Source organism: Caretta caretta, chromosome 7 (assembly GCF_965140235.1).
Source record: "Caretta caretta isolate rCarCar2 chromosome 7, rCarCar1.hap1, whole genome shotgun sequence".
Taxonomy (NCBI): domain Eukaryota; kingdom Metazoa; phylum Chordata; order Testudines; family Cheloniidae; genus Caretta; species Caretta caretta.
In genome coordinates this window covers 94,815,542-94,835,684 of record NC_134212.1, presented here as the reverse complement: position 1 = coordinate 94,835,684, position 20,143 = coordinate 94,815,542, and the positions used below count along the sequence as shown (strand labels likewise).

At 38.8% G+C, this 20,143-nt stretch overlaps 1 protein-coding gene across 6 annotated transcripts in view; it reads right to left on the bottom strand.

Moving 5' to 3' along the window:
• Positions 1-20,143, bottom strand: part of IDE (insulin degrading enzyme) — a 99,999-nt gene that overhangs the window by 17,659 nt on the left and 62,197 nt on the right. For all 6 annotated transcript variants that reach the window (XM_048859575.2, XM_048859576.2, XM_048859572.2 and 3 more), the window contains 6 exons: positions 16,843-16,953; positions 14,108-14,228; positions 11,006-11,097; positions 7,297-7,408; positions 4,526-4,693; positions 799-1,071 (listed from right to left, as the gene is read on the bottom strand). In XM_048859575.2, the coding sequence (XP_048715532.1) occupies positions 799-1,071; positions 4,526-4,693; positions 7,297-7,408; positions 11,006-11,097; positions 14,108-14,228; positions 16,843-16,953 (877 nt within the window). The remainder of the gene's footprint in view (positions 1-798; positions 1,072-4,525; positions 4,694-7,296; positions 7,409-11,005; positions 11,098-14,107; positions 14,229-16,842; positions 16,954-20,143) is intronic.

The window sequence follows — 20,143 nt, the reverse complement described above, 5'->3', positions numbered from 1 at the left end:
CTCTGGTCAACCAAGGAGGAGAGTAAATTTCAGAGCATAGGGTCTTTCACTGTGAATGTCCCCTGACAAATACTGCAAACTCAGGTATCCTAGTGGATATCTCCCAGGGTAGAAAGAAAGGACTAAAAGCACTCACACCACAAAGAAATGCATAAAATTATGTGCACAGAAGGCAAAAGATTAGGTCCCTAATAAATTCACTCCTATTCAGTGCAGCTGTAGTTGTAGCCAATTTGCAATCAAATGTTACTTTTATAAACAAGTGAAGCAGAACTTTTTAAAGATACTTGCTTATCTGGGCCTACAGTGTTAATATCAGTGCAAAACCTGTAAGTTTTCCAGTTGTAAGAGAAGTGTTACCTGCTCTCAGCTCTCTCCTTTATATAGTTGCATTCATTAATAGCCTGAACTGTCCTAATTAAACTGTTAAACATTTTAAGTGGAGTCCCCTGTGGGGTTTATAATATATTGGGTGAAATAGTGCCCCTGTTAAAGTCAGTAGGCGTTTTCCCATTGACTTCAGTGAGGCCAGAACTTCACCCATTATCTTTACTGAAAATGCAAAGTATATTTGACTCCTCTTTTTTTTCTTGCCTTTCAAGTTATCTATCGTGTCCCTGAGAGATTCCTGCAGAATATTTGTGTAAATTTCTGTGACAAGTGGATAAGAGAAATGCAAGAATTTTCAGTTATTAAATTGTTTTATATTTAAATACAAGTGGAACTAACAGTATGTTTCAGCACTTCAGCCCTCAATTCCACATTTTCACCTGATAAACAATTTTCTGTTTTTCTTACCTCTGTCAAAGTTATACTGCTGGGAAATTATTTCTCCCCAGTATTTAGCACACTCTGCAGACAACTTCTTTGGTTTGTCTAGACGACGAATTGCTAAAGCTTGGATATGTTTCTGGAAGGCCTCCTCTGACATGTCTTCAATGCACTTCTCCATAGTTTTTAGGAAAGCTTCAACCCTGCTTTCTAAGTAGTGCGGTTGTTTTTCTGACTGAATAATAAATCGCAGTCCTTGTATGCCATTAGCCCGTCGCGGACCACTGAACACAATGTAACCTTGACAAAAAAGAAAAAATTGCAACTGGTTAACTACATCTATATACATCTATATGCAACTGGTTAACTACATCTATATCTATGTCCAGTAAAAAAGTTTCAATTTGCCTTCTCTTCAGTGAATTCTGGCTATTAACAATGTATGATACAGTGACCATCTGTTCCTTATTTGTCAACAGGAAATACACCCTACCCCATATTTTAGCATGTTATTCGAAGTGTCACACACTAGAAATGAATGTATGATTTTACATTGTGTGTGATTCCATGAATAAAACATTGCAGTGTTCAAAAAATATAAGCTACATCTTGTATTTTTCAAAGTTTTCTTTTATTTCCCAAAATAGATGTGGTTGCCCTAGAGAGGAGAAAAAAAAAAGAATGAAGAAAGGTTGTTTGTCATTAATAGTTTCTGATACCCAGATAATAAGTGTGATTAGGTTGAGCATTCAGAATAATTACTTAGATCTACTATTTATATCTAGTATCAGAGGGGTAGCCGTGTTTGCCGCTTTTACAGATCCAGACTAAGAGTCCTGTGGCACTTTATAGACTAACAGGCTGTCATAAATATAAAGGGAAGGGTAAACCCCTTTGAAATCCCTCCTGGCCAGGGGAAGCTCCTCTCACCTGTAAAGGGTTAAGAAGCTAAAGGTAACCTCGCTGGCACCTGACCAAAATGACCAATGAGGAGACAAGATACTTTCAAAAGCTGGGAGGAGGGAGAGAAACAAAGGGTCTGGGTCTGTCTGTAGTCGTCTTGGCCGGGGATAGACCAGGAATGGAGTCTTAGAACTTTTAGTAAGTAATCTAGCTAGGTATGTGTTAGATTATGATTTCTTTAAATGGCTGAGAAAAGCATTGTGCTGAATAGAATAACTATTTCTGTCTGTGTATCTTTTTTGTAACTTAAGGTTTTGCCTAGAGGGGTTCTCTATGTTTTTGAATCTAATTACCCTGTAAGATATCTACCATCCTGATTTTACAGGGGGGATTTCTTTATTTCTATTTACTTCTATTTTTTATTAGAAGTCTTCTTGTAAAAAACTGAATGCTTTTTCATTGTTCTCAGATCCAAGGGTTTGGGTCTGTGGTCACCTATGCAAATTGGTGAGGCTTTTTATCCAACATTTCCCAGGAAAGGGGGGGTGCAAGTGTTGGGAGGATTGTTCATTGTTCTTAAGATCCAAGGGTCTGGGTCTGTAGTCACCTAGGCAAATTGGTGAGGCTTTTTACCAAACCTTGTCCAGGAAGTGGGGTGCAGGGTTTTGGGAAGTATTTTGGGGGGAAAGACGCGTCCAAACAGCTCTTCCCCAGTAACCAGTATTAGTTTGGTGGTGGTAGCGGCCAGTCCAAGGACAACGGGGGGAATATTTTGTACCTTGGGGAAGTTTTGACCTAAGCTGGTAAAGATAAGCTTAGGAGGTTTTTTCATGCAGGTCCCCACATCTGTACCCTAGAGTTCAGAGTGGGGGAGGAACCTTGCTTTATAGACTAACAGGCATATTGGAGCATAAGCTTTTATGGATGAATACCCAGCATCCGATGAAGTGGGTATTCATCCACGAAAGCTTATGCTCCAATACGTCTGTTCGTCTATAAGGTGCCACAGGACTCTCTGTCTATTTTATATCTAGTTACTACTTCTCAGTTTTATAAACTTTCATTACACGCACATGCACACACAGAGCAGTGGAACAGTCTCATTTTGAAGTAATTTTTTCCATGTTAAACATTCACCACTGAGGTTTGGTACAACTGTGGGCAATTTACACATAGCAATGCACAGAAATGATTTTGGAATTCATTCTACCGACTATAAAAAGGAATTTTACTAAATGGTCCTATTCATTGTCCATTACTATAGCCATGTTATGGTTAACATTCCAGCAGTTGTTTCCTCTATAAAGCTGTACTACTCTCTCAGTGTATTATATACTGAAAAATATCCTATGGTTTAAAACTTAAGATTCTCAGGACAGAAGGAGGACAGTGATCCTTGTTGAAATCCATACGAAAAGGGAAATTCTTAGTAAAATGATCAAATCTCCAACACTGGGTTAATACCTCTATTACACACAATGGGCCCTATCTGTAACATTATGCAGCTGTACAGAGCTGTGCCTAGATACTAGAAACGTGATCCCTTAACTGTTCATGTCCATGTTTACATAGGTTTAAGTTAGAACCCTATTGGTCTTTTATTACCTTTTTTATCTCTCCAAATTAATATTCATTTTGGAAGATCTCTTTTCCAAGTTGATAACTTACATCATAATATAATATTGGATGGATGTGGGATTTACTCAAAGTCTTTACTCAGCCTAGCAGGGCATTTTGTGCTCGGTATTCTCCATTTTCATGCAACCCCCCTCCCCACCCCATACTGCTTACATTGTGGGTCACTTGTACTTCAAACATAGCATTAGTTTACCTAAGAATAGGATCCTTCATAATGAAAAAGTTCTATCCACATAATAGTTTTTATTGTTGTCATTACAGTCGCACGCAAAATGTACTATGTGCTGTACTAAGGAGGATATGGATATAGTTCATGCTCCAAAGAATTATATGTAGGCTTTAAGGTAAAAGTGATTCTTTAAGGTATGATTTGTGGCCTGGCATGCCATCTAAAAAAGACCATTCCATGTGTACTGTGTGTTGTGGAAGAAAATGCAATGACAGCTTTGTGAAAGGAAGAGTGGTTTTACTATTGTAAACACCAGGCCTACCAGAGAGGCAAGTTTAATGAATGCAATTTAAGGAACTCAGCTAGGAGACCGTGAGGCTTCATTTTTTTCATTTTGTTGCAATTTGATAATTTAAACTCTCTCGTCTGGTAGTCTCTCTGCCTAATCTAATAGCAGCTACTGGATAAATCACGGGCAAACAGTGGCTCTGTCTCTGACGTGGGAGAGGAATCCGAGAGTTGTAGAGGCACTGGTGAAAAATTTCATTTGAATTAGCTCTGATACATGTGCAGTCACATCCTTACTAACCATGAGTCATACCTATGGCTTTGTAAGCATTATTGCTTACCACTTCTCATAAAGGCTTTTTAGTCCTTAGTGTCACCGATTCTCAGTACTGCTCAGTTTTCTTCTGACAGTCATCTAGCTTTGGGAAGCTGATCTAATAATTCCATCCTCTCCTGTCATTCAGAGCTTTAGATGAGGTGACTTCCATATAACCATTAGACACCATTTTTTTCTGGAGTGAGGCAGTCTTCAAATATTTCAGTCTTGATCTTAAAATCTATGCTTGCTTCATCTCAGTTTACCTTTGTGAACTGTATATTCTTCGGGATCTCCATTAGTTAAAATAACATTTATTTACCAAATGTCCTTTAAATGGCATTCAGGGAGAAGGGTAGAAGCAGAGCTATAGAAAGTCTATCGTCATACTTATCCTTATTTATTACTGAGATATGGAGGATAACTCTGGGAAAACTCACCTAACTGTTCCTTGGTACGCAGAGTGTTGAAGCAAGGCTCTGATATAATTTGACAGAAGAGCTCCAAAAACATATTCTCAGAGGTACTCTGCATATCTGTTTGGTAATATATTTCTATGCCACAGTTGTTATGAACTTCATTCCTCTGTTGATAGACAAACCAACCTCCTAAAAGATAAAGTTAAAGTAATTAGGTTCTCTCTCTCACACACACACACACACACCCACCCCCTGCTTCCCAAATAGAGTCCAAGGAGAAAAAACAAACAGTCTACCTGCAGATAGACTCTGATTACAAGAAAAAGACGCAAAGCAGATCTTCTATTAATAATCAGGCAACCTGTTTACTATCCTGTGGGAGAAAGATTTTTACAGTATGTTCACAAGGTTAACAAATCCTAGCCTGGCGAGTCAAATGGGTAAGTGAATTCCAAAAGCCAAGGGTCGTCACAGAGAACACCATACCGATGCCTCCTCTCTTATAACGATCTCAAATGACTCTGCTGATTTCCCACTGATTAGACTTGGAGACTGCTGCACCCATCTAATCCCTACCTAGGGGTGGTCCCTATGGATCAGGGTTGAGGTGCATTTGTGTGGTTGGAGGGGAAGCTTGCACTGCCTCTCCCATGCTTTATTTGTTCTGTAAACAGAGGACTTCAATTTCTACGACAGTCAATCCAACAGATTTATAAAGCATTAAAATTAATTCAATGAGTAATACCAATAGCTTCTTTGGTACATGGCATTTCCTCTAGGCTAATGATCAGCTAGAGATTATGGCCTTTGGCTGTACATTAGCTATCTATTTGTACATATTCTCGGGAATGGTCTTCAATCTCTGTAGTAATTATTGCTTAAATCTTGACTCTTTGGCAGTGCAAAAAAATTTGGGTACTATAAATAAATTCTGTAAAATCACCCTAGGTTAAAAAATAATCAGCTGTTAGACATGGCAAGAAGTTATTTGGATAGAAATTACACTTTACTCAATGAAGCAAAGGCAGCACATCACTGAGTATACAAATGCAAAAAATGAAAGTTGTTCTCAAGGAGCTCTGGTCATTCAATGTGTACACTAATACCTCATACAGAATGAGGCAGGGCTCTCACTTTGACTGTGTAGAATGAGGGAGGGCTCATAGTATATTTCACATGCACCTACACACAAAACATAAAATTTGAGTCGACTACCATATGCATGCATGGGCAAAGCCAGAAGAATGTTGGCACATCTTTGACATGGGTACTTTGTCCCTGCCAAATTTCAAAGTTCCACACCAAGATGCTAGAGCTATTGAGAGAAAGAAAAAGCAAAAAGCAAAAGAAAAAACTGCACAGCAGTGTTGGTCCCAATGTGAATAACGGCACCAGAGTGCCCCACTGTTCTGATGCCAAGGGTGGTGAAAGCTGCCAGGGAAGCATATGCGGCACGACTGCAGCAGTGCAGAGGAGGTTCCTGGTACTGGGGTCCCCCCATACCAATTCTGATACCAGCTCTATCCCTACTACTGGAAGGGGAGTGCTGAGATGTGGCGCCAACAGGCACGAGGTTCAGTGGCTCGCTCCACTGGACAGGCTATAGATGGCACAGCCCTGGAAAAATCCAGGACCAATGGCGAGGTCGGGATAAACACAGTCTGTACTGGTATTTCTCTCATCGGTAACAGACTCAACAGATGCCCGGTGGTGGTTTCTGACCTACCCACTCAGTACAGGGGAAGGGTCACAGGCACCCATGCCTGCCTTCCTGCCCACCGCCACCGGCTCCATGTCAGTCTGCTCTCTTCCTGAAGGAGGCAGAAGAGTTACCCCGAGAACTAGAGTGGTCATGGGTGGTCTTATGTGACATTTCTTTGGCACAGTTGACAGGTAACAGCTTCTCCACCTCTTCAGAGAGGCACCTGCTCCCGCACGGGAAGCGGTCACAGTCTCGGAGCCTGATGAAGGCCTCTGTACCGGATCAGGCTGCATGGCCTGCTCGAGGTGAAAGTCCCAGGCCACCTGAGTCCTTTTATTGAACAATCTGCAGATCAAACAATGCTCTTTAAGGTGGTCCTTGCCAAGACAGAGCAGGCACCGCGTGTGGGGATCGTGGTTAGAGATCACTCCCCCACACGAAGGACAGTGTTTAAATCCTGGTGAGGGTATCAACAGGGAAAAAAACCTACTAAAAAGTTAACACTAACTATATACAATAAAAAACTACACTAAATCTGATTGCAAGGATGTAAGGTTATACCACACAGAGCTCCCACTCCAGCCATGGGCGGTAAGAAGGAACTGGGGGCTGGGAAGGGGTCAGGGTGGGGCCACCACCATGAGTGCTGCCCCTCTACGGGTATGGCTAGGCAAAATCTCTGGCTCCAGCGCACTAAGCATGCACACCCCTAATGGAATACAGGTCTGCGTCCACTTGAAGAACAGTTTTTACTTTAATGTTATTTTGCTTCAAACTGCTGTGCAAGCCACATGTCTGTATTCATCCTTCACATCAACACTCTAATATATTAAGCAGCTAAATACTATTTTATAGTTCTACAAAACAGTTACTGAGCATAACAGAAAGATTAATGTCACAGACCTACCTATACGACTTTTCATATAATGATATTTCCCATTTAATTCTGCAAGATTTACAGCGCAAAATCATTTGAAGTTGATTTTTAGACAAACTACAGGTAATATTCACTTCAAAGGTCATTAGAAGACACCAGGAAACAGCTTTAAATTACTTCCTTTATTACATATAAAAAAATGATTTAACTTACTGTCAGGCAGCTGCACTTCTCTGTATCTTACTAGCTGACTGGGAAGGAGGGGCTTTGTATGCGCATGCTCAATAAGAGTGTCCTCAACCATTTGCATAATTCCTAATGCAGCCTGGAAAAGAAGACATTAGTTACAGGTTTTTTATTTATTCCTTGACAATCCTAAATCTGGCAGCACACTGAAAGACCACAGTTATTCTTTGTAAGATGCAAAATCAGGACTGGAATGGTTAATTTAAAACTAAGTATAAGAAAGTGAAAAATAAAGTGGAAATAACTGAGATTATTTTCCCTACATTAGATTATTTATTAATTTTATAATAACCCGGTACTACTGGTGAATACCTTCAGTTACATTAATCTTTACACATTTAGCTAAACATTTTGGACCTATTCTTAATATGCTCTCACTTTCTTACCCTTGAAGTATTTATCTATGCAAACTTGAAAACTGCATACGAACTAACCAATTTATATATACAAATGACATTTTGCTACCTGTTAATTTGGTTTCTCCAAGTATTTCTATACCAGCACAGCTATTCACCCCATTTTGTTGCATTGGTGGAGTTAGGACTGTTGGGATCAAGGTAGTCCCTTTTATATGGGGATAAAAATCACGATTTTTTTTTCCTGTCTCCATCTGCTGGTAAGGCGCCTAGGAAAAATAATTTTGTCCAGCAGCCAGTGACAACTGATAACTCAGTCTCCGCAAGTGAAATTTACTTACTGTCTGATTAACAAGGTGCGGGCCTGACTTTAGGGCTGGAATTTTCAAAAAAGTCAAATGGAATCAGGCTCCAACTCCTAGTAAAAATAAATGGGAACCGAGTCCCTAACTCCCTTAGGTGAATCGCTTCCTAAAATCCTAAATATTTCCTTTAGGGAGGGTCAACACAAAGTTTCAAAAGTAAACTAGAGCATCTTGAGTAAAAAATATTAGGACAACCATATTTTCTTATTCTTCAAATCTGAGATCCAGGTTTCCCTGGGAAAAGTCAACTAAAATTTTCTTCTCCAAGCCTGGCAGGCTATGCTGGCATACAGAGATGCTACAGGAAGCAGTTTTTAGACCCTAATTCAACAAAGCATTTAAACATGAGTAATCCTGCCCCTATTTGTCAAAGCACTTAAGCACAAGCTTCAGTCTCACTGAAGTCAATGGAATTTAAAGCAGGTAGTGTACTGTATAGGGATGGGATGACTGACATGCTTAAAGCCCTTGCTGAGTTAGAGCCTTGGTGCCCACAAACACATCACACATAATTAAGTGAAAAAAGAAAAGAGAAGACCTTGTATGCACAGGCATGTGGCAGGGTAGCAGACCAGCTCTGTTACCATTTTTAATTGCTAACTATAAACTTCATTTGTTCTTTCAGAAACTTCATCAGATTTTTTTTTAAATACACTACAATATACAACATACAAACATCAATACACAGCAATTAATATGGCAGGAAATGCTGAAGTAACATAGTTTGGATGCAATGTTGGTCATAGTTCTAAAGACAGGGAGTAAAATTTATAAAAGTGCCTAATCAACTTTCCATGAGACTTAGACTCCTAAGTTCCTAAGTCAGTTTTGAAAAAGAACCTTAGAATCTTAAGTCACTTGGGTACTGCTGAAAATTTTACCCAGAGGCTCCAATATGTGAATATACCCACAGATGTAGACTACAATGCTGTGCTTTAGTTATTAAATGTGGATGTTAAATAATATTTTAATTGAATAGGAGATCTTAAAATAGTTATTTTAAAATGATAAAAATTCAGATTTTCTTTTACTGCCTTAAATATAATTAACTTTTTATAAATACACAATACAGTGTTTATTCCTAAGCCGTTCTAAAGTTATAGCCATTTTCAGTAAATCTACAGTTTCAACCTAAACAGCATCAAATACATAGGATATTTGAAGTTAAGGTGGTTTTATGAAAAGTTGGTCTTTAAAAAAAGAAAAGAAAAGGAGGGATTTCAGTAAATTACATTAAAAACTACACTTCAATGAAAAAAGTCTTTAAAACCTGACTGTGATGCTGGGGTGGGGGTGGGGTATGGGGTGTGTGTGAACAATATGTATGCCAACATTTTTTAGAAGTCTGGCCTCACGCAGATGTGTAACTTCAAACAGCTTGATTGTTAAGTGCCATGGATTACATGTTGAAAAGTATAGCAACTTATTACAAAATCTGCTTCAAAATTCTATGCAGAAGCCCAAACCTCTTACTCTGTTTCTGTTATGTAAACTCATAACACAAAAATGGTCTCTTGCAGAAAACCTGCAAAAGATCTGTAAATTTATGAAGGGAAAAAAAGGGGGGGAAGGGATTAGGGAAATATAGGAAATTTCAAGGTAAAGCCAAAATAATATAATATATATTCTACTCTAGAAAACAACAAATTACCATAGAATATGTATAACACGTTGGTGTCACTGTGAGCACTATTTGCCTACTATTAGCAGAAATCAACACCCTACTGTGGCAAACTACAAACGTCAGAATAGAAGTCTAAGCATACAGGTAGATTGCAAGGAGCTCAGAAGAAGCTTGCGGTTCATTTCTGATCACCATGGTCTCCAAATACATAGATGCACCATACATATATGCAGTGATATATATTTTTCTCTCTCCAATAGCCACCCACATGACTGCTTCCAGAAAACATCTTTTTCTCATGATTGGGTCGCATAATACATGTCAGCACAACACAGGGCTCAGTCCTGAGTAATTCTGTGGTGCTTTATAGAGGAATTTAATCACACCTTGTTCAGATATAGAGGGGGTTAGGAGGAAGATGGGATTAGTCTTTAGTTTACATTTCCAGACAAAAAATGTAAAAAAATTAAAACACAACTTTCCTGGAGCTCTTATTTAAAGCTCCAACTTTCTATATCCTATCCTTCTGGCTCTTTCCCTCTTTCGCTCACTGCTGCTGGCCACTTTCCTCTCCGTGCACTCACTGCTGACCTGAAGGGTTTTAAAATAGTCTGGTACTAGTGCACTTTCACTAGACTAGTACAGAAGCACTTCTGTCATGATACTATTCGGAATGCTGCTATATCAGCCCCAAGGGAATAGATGCAGCCATTTTAATATTTTAACTCTCTCACAAAGGTATTGTCACATCCAGTATTTGTAAATGAACTCAGATCTTTGGATAAAGGTGATACAGACGTGCAACTCATTACAGGTTTAATGAAGGACACATTAAACAGTTTGTGACTCTTACTAGCAGTGCCCTCTTACTCGCACAAGGAAAAGGAACTAGAAGTCTGATTTATGGACCCACACACCTTAGCCTTGTACTAGATGCTTCACTTTGAAGGATTCTGATTTTTTTAATCTTTGCTAGTCAGCTCAGTCCCATGTCTGAAGCTTGTAAATGGAAAACCAGGATCTGTAGCAGTTACTTTTGCAGTCTAATTATTTACTGTAATGACATGCAATGCAGACTTTAAAATATTTAGATCATAAGCTGTTTTCTATTACAGTAAATCTCAAACACCAACGTTCAAAGGGACATTGAGCCTGACAGAGCAGAAAAAACGTCATCATGATATACTTGCTGTAAAACAGCTAAAAATTAAGTGAAGACTATGAAATCATATTTGGCAAAAATTGTTTTAAAATTTGGGAAGATTAAATAAACCATTGGTTTTAAATCCTGTTTTTAATACACACTGTTTCTATTAAAGAAAATATCAGACCTGTTTTGTTATATTGCCATGGAGAAGAGCCTCGATGTGTAACCGTGACAACAGTTGAGATATAAAGGCCTTGAGGCGGAGAAGAGTGACATCTAGAATAGATAAACAGATAGTTAAATCAATCACATGATTTTTTTACATTAGAGGGAATTGACCTCATCATCAGCAGATAGGATGCGTTTCTTGGAGAAAAGGGAAAATCACAATCATCAAAAGCTTTGGATTTTCCCTTAAAAATTCATTGTTGGAAAATTTCCAGGTTTAAATATCAGCACTCATTGCATAGTTTGCTTTGCTTAGAATTCACATAGCATCTGACCCACATTCCACTAAGAAAAACAACATCCCTGCTCTCCAATCATGCTGAACACACATTCACTCTCCAGAGAAAACAGTTACCATCATTTAGGTCGGGCTGAGAGATAAAGCTGTAGCTATTAACTACATAAAGAACATGTGGCTTATCCTTCTGGAAGTTACAGTACATTACTATCTAGACTAAATAATTTCTGAACTCAAATTTCATCGTTTGATGGTAATTAGCAATAAATCATACACAAAAAAATATTAATTTACAATATATATACCTGTACTTACGTGTACACACACACACACACACCTGATTTTCATATTTTAAACACTTTTACAATCAGTATTACTCTTGTCCATAAAGCAAAATACAATTTACATATTAGAATCAATAGGCAGAATCAGCAGACTAAGACAGTCCCTTGGTAACGGCACAGACTTTGGAGCCAGGAGACCTGGGGTCCAATCACTGGCTCTGCCATAGCCTCCCTGTGTGACCTAGGAAAAGTCCCTTATTCTCTCTGTGCCTCATTTTCTTATCTGTAAAATGGGGATAATCACACTTCCCTATCTCAAAGGAGTGTTCTGAGGATAAATACATTAAAGACTGTGAGGCTCTGAGTTACTATTGTAATGGAGGGTATACAAGTAGCTAAGATAGGTAGATATTTTTATCCTAAAAATATCAATACTTTTTCCAATAATTTTTCCTCTTACTTCAACCCCGACGAACGCCCTCCCAAAAACACACACCATTTCCACTTTTCCTCACCCCACATCAATTATTAGTTGCTCTCACTTCTTTAGTCATAGCTTATATTTAAACTGTCTCCTGGAAAAGGCCAGGGGTCTCTTATTGTTTGTGTAATTAGTCTCTTAATTCTGACTTAAGAAACATTTGTCAGCAGTACATAGGGCTGGGGTCATCTGGTAGTGGTGGTGAGGATGATGGTAGTTAAAAAAATCAAACCAAAAAATCATTGTCCCTCAAGCAGAACTTTAATGTTGCAAGACAATTAGACTTTAACCTCTTTGAATAGCAATTCAGTGTTAAATTGCCATGTTAAATACACTCAGTATTAAACTTTAAATAGATTACATTAAGGGACAGAAGTCAGTAAATAAAAAAGGATCTGCAATTCCTAGGAAGAGGAAGGGAGTACCCTTTATCGGGCTGACCCTGCTCTCACTGAAATTAATGCTAGTTTTGCCACTGACTTCGGTAGGGCCCATTGATAGTCACCTTACTTAACACTGTACAGACAACAGAACAAAACATTTAGGACCCAGACCCAAAGCTACTCTGTACAGTCGGCCCATGCACTAGTATAAAGTCTAGGGTTGCCAACCTCCAAGATTGGCCTGGAGTCTCCAGGAATTAAAGATTAATCTTACATTAAAGATTATGTCATGTGGTGAAACCTCCAGGAATAAATCCAACCAAAATCGGCAACCCTAAAGCCCCCTATAGCGTGTACAGAGGACTGCTTGCATGGAGCAGCTTCAGGATCAGAGCCTTAATAGTGGAATGCAACAATATACAGTATAGTCAGTTTCTGACCATACTGGATTTTTTCTTTCCCTCTAAAAACATTATTTTTCATTGGCATCTTTTAGAGTTCAATACATCAACCAAGAATGATGAAATAACTATCCTGCAGCACTATGCAGAAGCCAATCAGAATCAGGGCCTCACTGTGCACTGTACAAATACAGAGGTATTCCCAAGAGTTTCTGTTGGAAAAGATTTATACATTTTTAAAAAAAATTTTGTTGCTGATATTTTTCTGGTAAAAGCTTTTTCTTGCAATAATTAAAAGGTATACAGTGCCCAATATATTTTAAGCCTGCCTCAGTAGCAAGTGTACAATACATGCACACTCACCTCTATAAATATCTCACTGAGGGAAACATGGTGAGGGAAGGGTAAATTCACATCTTTGCTCATGATGGCATTCAGCTGAAAGCAGTATTTGGTAGGGCTGGTTTAATAGGGTGGTAAGATGTCTGAAAATTAGAAGATGGGAAGCAGCTACAAAAAGATAAAAATAGAGGAGCAAATCCAGCCCACTTCACTAATATGAGCCATCCCACAAAAGTCAAAAGTTGCATGAGAAAGGCAAGCTAGATTTGGCCCTAATTTACATCTTCTGGAAGATTTGCTAGGGGTGGTCTAAGGAGATATTCACCATCTTCTTTCTGCAGATTGCTCCAACAGCAGCCCATTCTCATGTCAGGCTAGAGTGGGGTACTACATGTAAAGTTCACTAGCCTCTGCTAAAATTATAGATACATCCTCAGATTATTTTGAAGTTGTTGGTAACTTTTATATTTTAAATTACGCTCCCCAGTGAATATAGCAAGGGATCTGTTCTTCATTAAGGACTGTTTGCATGAAAAGTTTGTAGGCTTTTTTCCAAATATTTTTGAGACAGTGGTCATCAAAAAGTAAATACATAATTTAAAAAAAAAATCTTAATTCCCAAACTGGGTTTTCCTTACATTAACTAATAACTAAAAAAATTAAAGTTTCTCAAACTTTAAAAACACTATGAAGCAACTGCTGTACAAACATTGCAAAATATGGTTCAGAGTTCAAAATATGTAGCTCCATTAATGTTGATTAAGTAATTACTTGTGAGGACAACAGACTATGTTCCCATTCAAAAACGGAAACTCCTAACTTTACTGAAACAATACAAAGCTCAGGATTCTGAACATGATCAAAGTCAAAATAGGCTAAAATAGTGAATACGGTAAAAGAAACAAAGTTACAAATTAGGGGGAACTCACCATCTAGAGCTTCTTTTAATTCATCTTTGGTCCAAGCAACTTCTGTCATCAACAGTCGGAGGTAATACATAGCATGCTGGTGAGGCTGTTCAGCTCGAAAGTTGTTAAGTGATCGCATGTACTAACAAGGTTGAAATAGAACATTCAATAATTACAAAACTCAGCTTCTGAATATAACAGCAACATCACCCCTGAGCTACTTGGCTTTGTAAACAACCCAATACCCCACATTCCAGATGCCAGCAACATTCTTACTATTCTACACTTGTGCTTTCTTGAGTAGCGTAATAATTGGATTGAACTATGCTCATGATGATGTAGCTTTGCTTACATGATGAAGAAGCTAGGAACTAAGCTAGTTTCAATTTTGACAAAAAACATTTATTCTCAGAGTGCAATTTTCCATTAATTCATTATGACAGATAACTCCAAACCAATATTTTCAATCATTCTAGTCAAGGCCTATATATTCTGTGGCAACTATTACCAAATTCATTGCTAGCTGCAAACTATAACTAATTGTCCAGTGCCCTAGTCTCACACTGTCAGACAGAGGCAGGGACAGCTACATACAAAAGAAACAAGAAAAGAATCTATTTTTGTGAGCAAGGAGCAGGGCTGTGACAACTGTTATTTTGCTCAGTTTGCATCCAGGCAAAACAAACACAGCCATCTCCTCGAACAGAAAGAATGGAAAGAACAAGCTAACAGTCTTGGCAACGTGGGATCTACTGGGTCCATACAGCCACAGGTAAGCATATCCTCCATTTCACAAGAGAAAGTCAGCTGTTTTTCAGAGGCCAGTGGGTAGGTGGGAAATGCAACCCCTATGACCATAAGGTGAGAGGGCTTTGTCTGGACTGACAGGAAAAAAGGGGAAGTGTCTCCTTTAAGAGTCCCTCCCTTGGGAATTGGGAAGGGGTGGCAGGCATCACCTAAGCCTGCAGGCAGGTGAGTAGGATTTAGGTAACCCACTGTCCCCCTGCACATCTGGAGAGATTATATAAATCCTACTCCCTCCAGCCTGAGCCCCCTCCTAACCCAGGATTAGTTTAGGACTGGATTTTTCGCTCAGTTATGGGCATTGTATAAATTGCCTCATTTATAATTAGGAATGACTTACACCCCACCATGGCTAATCTGGCAGTAAGGGGGAGTGTGCATGTGTGTGTGTGATTTTTTTTCCCTTCCCCATAGCAGCTCAGGGACCTGATAGGGTAGATCAGGAGGTAAGGTTCAAGATGTCACAATTTAGCAAGTGCCAACAAGTGTATGCTGCTACTCATTCCATAGGGGTCCAGTTCTGTGTAAAACTGGAAGTGGATTTAGGGGAAGGCATCCCCTAAAGAAAAGGGGGAATAAGCTTAGGGCTCCAAGTGTCTGCTGCAGCAAAGAGACAACCCTCTTTCCCCAGCCCCTTAACCTTCATATAAGGGAAGGGTGGGGGTTCCCAGCAGTAGACTGGAATCAGCTTTGGAGGGCTGATGGCACCACATCCCTTGCATTTTGTCTTTCTTTCTGTGTTTCTGAGACAAAGAGGAAAAAGCTGGTGAAGAATGCATTCCCACTTTCACCTACTTTATAAGAAAAAAGGAGCTGACCCTTTCTTAACATGGATGAGCTTGTGGGAAAAGAAAATGCAACTTTTCCTCTTTAGATTTTGATATTTTTTGGTTTTTCCTTTATGTTGTTACACACATGGATATAAAGACAATAAAAATTGTACATACTCACAAAATATGCAAAATAATGAAAAGCAAATTCTGAGATAAAACTCCCCTGAGTTCTAGAGACATAAATGAGAAAATATCTCATAATACATAAAGGAAAATCCCCAAGAAGTATGCATTATAGATAATGTATACATAGAAATATTTAGAAATTTCTTTGGGGTTTTCCTTAGTTTTAAACTTAATTTTTATCTGTTTTATGCTGCCATGTGTGTCAGTTTACCACAGTAATGAGATTCAACGTGCCACAGATATATAGACCCTGATACTGGACTAAATCTTCCTTATATTTGATATTCACCTATTTGAATATTAAAATTAAAAGTTTCCTGTTACATGATATAATGCTTTCTTCTCATGTATGCAACTCCAATGTAAATAATTACATTTCTAGATTGGACTAACAGAAGTAACAGAAGTTGTAACCTATTTCAAAAGTTTAAAAAAAAATTTGTAAAATGCAGTATATAAATATGGATCACTGAATTTTGTGCCAGTTTTCACTTCTGGAATTCTGCATATCCATGTACTGCATACCCTATACCATGAAATGGGTTATGATCCCCTGGGTCCAGAGGGGTCACAACCATCCCTCCTATCTATCCTGTTTCTTTATGGCTAGATCAGATTGAAATCCTAAATCTTTTTCTTGTTGTAAATGGGATCGGAATATGGAAAAGTTTGAGAGGCACTGTTCTACTCCTTTTATAAATGAAAGGCATAATCCAACAGTTAGAAAAAGTTTACCACACATTTTGCCTGAATAAAGACTGTACGGCCAATACTTTTGAAGATGTACAACTGTCATTTAAATACTGTGGGTGAACTTCTGACCAAACTGAAGCCAACAGCAAAACTCCCATCAACTTCAGTGGGCTAGGATTTCACCCTATACTTTTGGGCAGATTTAGCTCTCAACTGTCATTAAAGTGTTCACATTTCACTCATAGTCAATGTATTCTGTTTTAAATTATCCCAATCACATTATATTTCCATAGAGCTTACCGCTTCCTTGATAATTTCAAATCTTTTCTCATCAATCTCAAAGGTGGTCATTTTTTCAATGATCTTCTTTAACAAGATATGCTGCTTGTCATTATAACCTTTTACAGAAAGCTATGGAAAGAGTGCATAAGTTCCTTTAAACTTGAAAAGTCAAAGAGCAATTTCTAAAAAAAAAAAAAATTGTACATGTTTATAATGGCCTAAAACTCAGACATCACAATTAGAAAGAAAAAACAAAAAAAAAACCAAAAAAAAACCCCACAGATATTTGATTAATTTTAATTTAAAATCAATTTTTCTCACAAGCTGGTGTAATATTGAAGACGACAATACTGTATGTCTTGGTGGTTTTACATGCAAAGGACAAATATAAATTCACTGTAGCTTAATAAAGCAGCAATGTGTAGGAGTATAGACTAACTGTTTATTAGTACGGGCTCCAGTCAGTAAAGTGTGTTTGAAGTACTCAAAAATGTTTTTCCACTATGGACTTCTCATTATAGTAATAAAAACTAGCTTCCTACTCTCCTCAAATGTTAGCCCAGAAACCTATTTTCAACTCTATATTTAAATTTCCCTCATGACCCATAAATATATTTTACTGGGATGGTAGTAAATAATATCAGGAGACATGGGTCAGTGTGGACACCTGCAGTCATAAAATTCAGTATGATGCTAGCTTACAAAACCCAGGGTGTTAGTCTCAAATGTTATGAGATATGGGTACCTCTACACAAAGTCTTGATAAGGCTGCATATGGGGTAATATGCACATGGTATTAATCACCTAAATTACAAAATGAATATCTATAAAATACAAAGAAAGGCTACATAATTATTTCATGCTATGAAGAATCTGATGAGAAAAGGTTCCAAACCTTTCCAAGAAAAATACAAGATCTAAGTCCTGTTTGCAGGAACCAAAGTGGGGGACACACATTATGATCACAGAATCATAGAAATATACAACTGGAAGGGACCTTGATGGGTCATCTAGTCTAGTCCCCTGAACTGAGGCAGAACTAAGTATTTTCTAGACCATCCCTGACTGGTGTTTGTCTAACCCATTCTTAAATATCTCCAAGGATAAAGATTCCACAAACTCCCCAGGTCAGTGGTTTTCAAACTTTTTTTTCTGGGAACCCAGTTGAAGAAAATTGTTGATACCCATGACCCAATGGAGCTCGGGATGAGGGACTCAGGGTGTGGGAGGGGCTCAGGGCTGGAGCAGAGGGTTGGGATACAGGGGTGAGGGCTGTGGGGTGGGGATGGGGGTGAGGGTTCGGGGAGTGGGCTCTGGGCTGGGGCTCCACGCTGCTCTCACCCGCAGGCACCCCCTACCCTCCCCAGCAGAGTGCAGAGCTAATGCTCGGGGCAGGGGCAGCGCATGGAGCCCTGTGGCCCCCCTGCCTAGAAGCGGGACCCACTGCTGGCTGCATCCAGGGTGCAGTGCAGTGTCTGAACAGGTAGGCACTAGCCTGCCTTAGCTGGGCAGCACCGCCGACGGGACTTTTAACGTCCAGGTCGGCGGTGCTGACCAGAGCGACAAGGGTCCCTGGGTGCTAAGCTCGGCGACCCAGTGCCTTACATGCCGTGACCCAGTACCTGAACTTTGAAAAACACTGCCCTAGGTAATTTGTTCCAGTCCTTAACCACCTTATGGTGAAACAGTTTTTCCAAATGTCTAACCTAAATCTCTCTTGCTGCAAGGTCATGGGAGACAGTATCAAAAGTCTTACTAAAGACAAGATATATCACATCTCCTGCTTCCCCCCCCCCCCATCCACAAGGCTTGTTACCCTGTCAAAGAAGGATATTATGTTGGTTTAACATGATTTGCTGAGAAATCCACATTGACTATTACTGATCACTTTATTATTTTCTAGGTGCTTACAAACTGACTGTTTATTTGCCCCATTATGCGTCTGGGTACTGAAGTTAAGCTGACTGGTCTATAATTCCCTGGGTTATCCGTATTCCCCTTTTTATAGATAAGTACTATATTTGCCGTTTTCCAGTCCTCTGAATCTCTCCCATCTGCCACAAATTCTGAAAGATAATCACTAATGGCTCAGAGATCTTTGGTCATTTCCTTACGTGTTCTAGGATGTATTTAGCCAGATCCTGCCAACTTAAAGACATCTAAATTGTCTAAATGATTCTTAATATTTTTTTCCTTTCCTATTTTAGACTCAGAGCCTACTGTGATGTTATTCATCCAATCACTGCTAACCTTTTTTGTGAAAATTGGAAAAAAAAAAAAGGCATTTAACACTTCAGCCTTCACTGTGTTTTCTCTTATTGCCTTTCCACCTTCATTAAGTAAGGGGACAACCCTGTCCTTGGTCTTCGTCTTGCTTCTAATGTATTTGTAAAATGCTTTTTGTTACCCTTTATGTCGAATAGCTAGTTAAATCCTGTTTTGTTTCTAATTTTGTCCCTACAAGCTTCTGATGGGTTTTTATATATATATTTTTTAATATTCATCTTTCATAATTTGACTTATTTTCCACTTTTGGTATGACTCTTTTGAGTTTCAGGTCATTGAAGATCTTCTGGTTACGCCAGGTTGCTCTCTTATCATACTTCCTATCTTTCCTAGTCATTGGAATAATTTGCTCTTGTGCCCTTAACAGTGTCTCTTTAAAAAATGCCAACTCTCCTTAACTCTTTTTGCCCCTTAGATTTGCTTCCCATGGGATCTTACCTACCAAGTCTCTGGGTTGCAAAAGTCTGCCTTCTTGAAGTCCATCGTCTGTATTGCGCTTTCTTCTTTCCTACCATGAACTCCATCATTTCATGATCACTTTCACTCAACTGCCTTTCACCTTCAAATTCTCAACCAGTTCCTCCCTATCAAAATCAAATCTAAAATAGCCTCTCCCTTAGTTGCTTTCTCTAACTTCTGTAATAAAAAAGTTTAAAAAAAATTCATCTACCTCTTTTTCCTGGTTAAGTGGTCAATTGTAGGCCCCTACTATGACATCACTCTTGTTTTTTACCCCTTTTATCTTTACTCAGAGACTTTCAACAGGTCTGCCTCCCACTTTTATCTCAATCTCAGTGCAAGTGTATATATCGTTGATATACAAGACAATACCTTCTCTCTTTTCACCCTGCCTGTCCCTCCTGAACAAGCTGTATCCTTCTATACCAATATTCCAGTCATGTGAATTATCCCACCAAGTTTCTGTGATGCCAATTATGTTATAACTGTGATTATTCACTAATATTTCTAGTTCTTCCTGTTCTCCATACTTCTTGCATTAATATACAGACATCTAAGAGGTCCATTAGTTTTT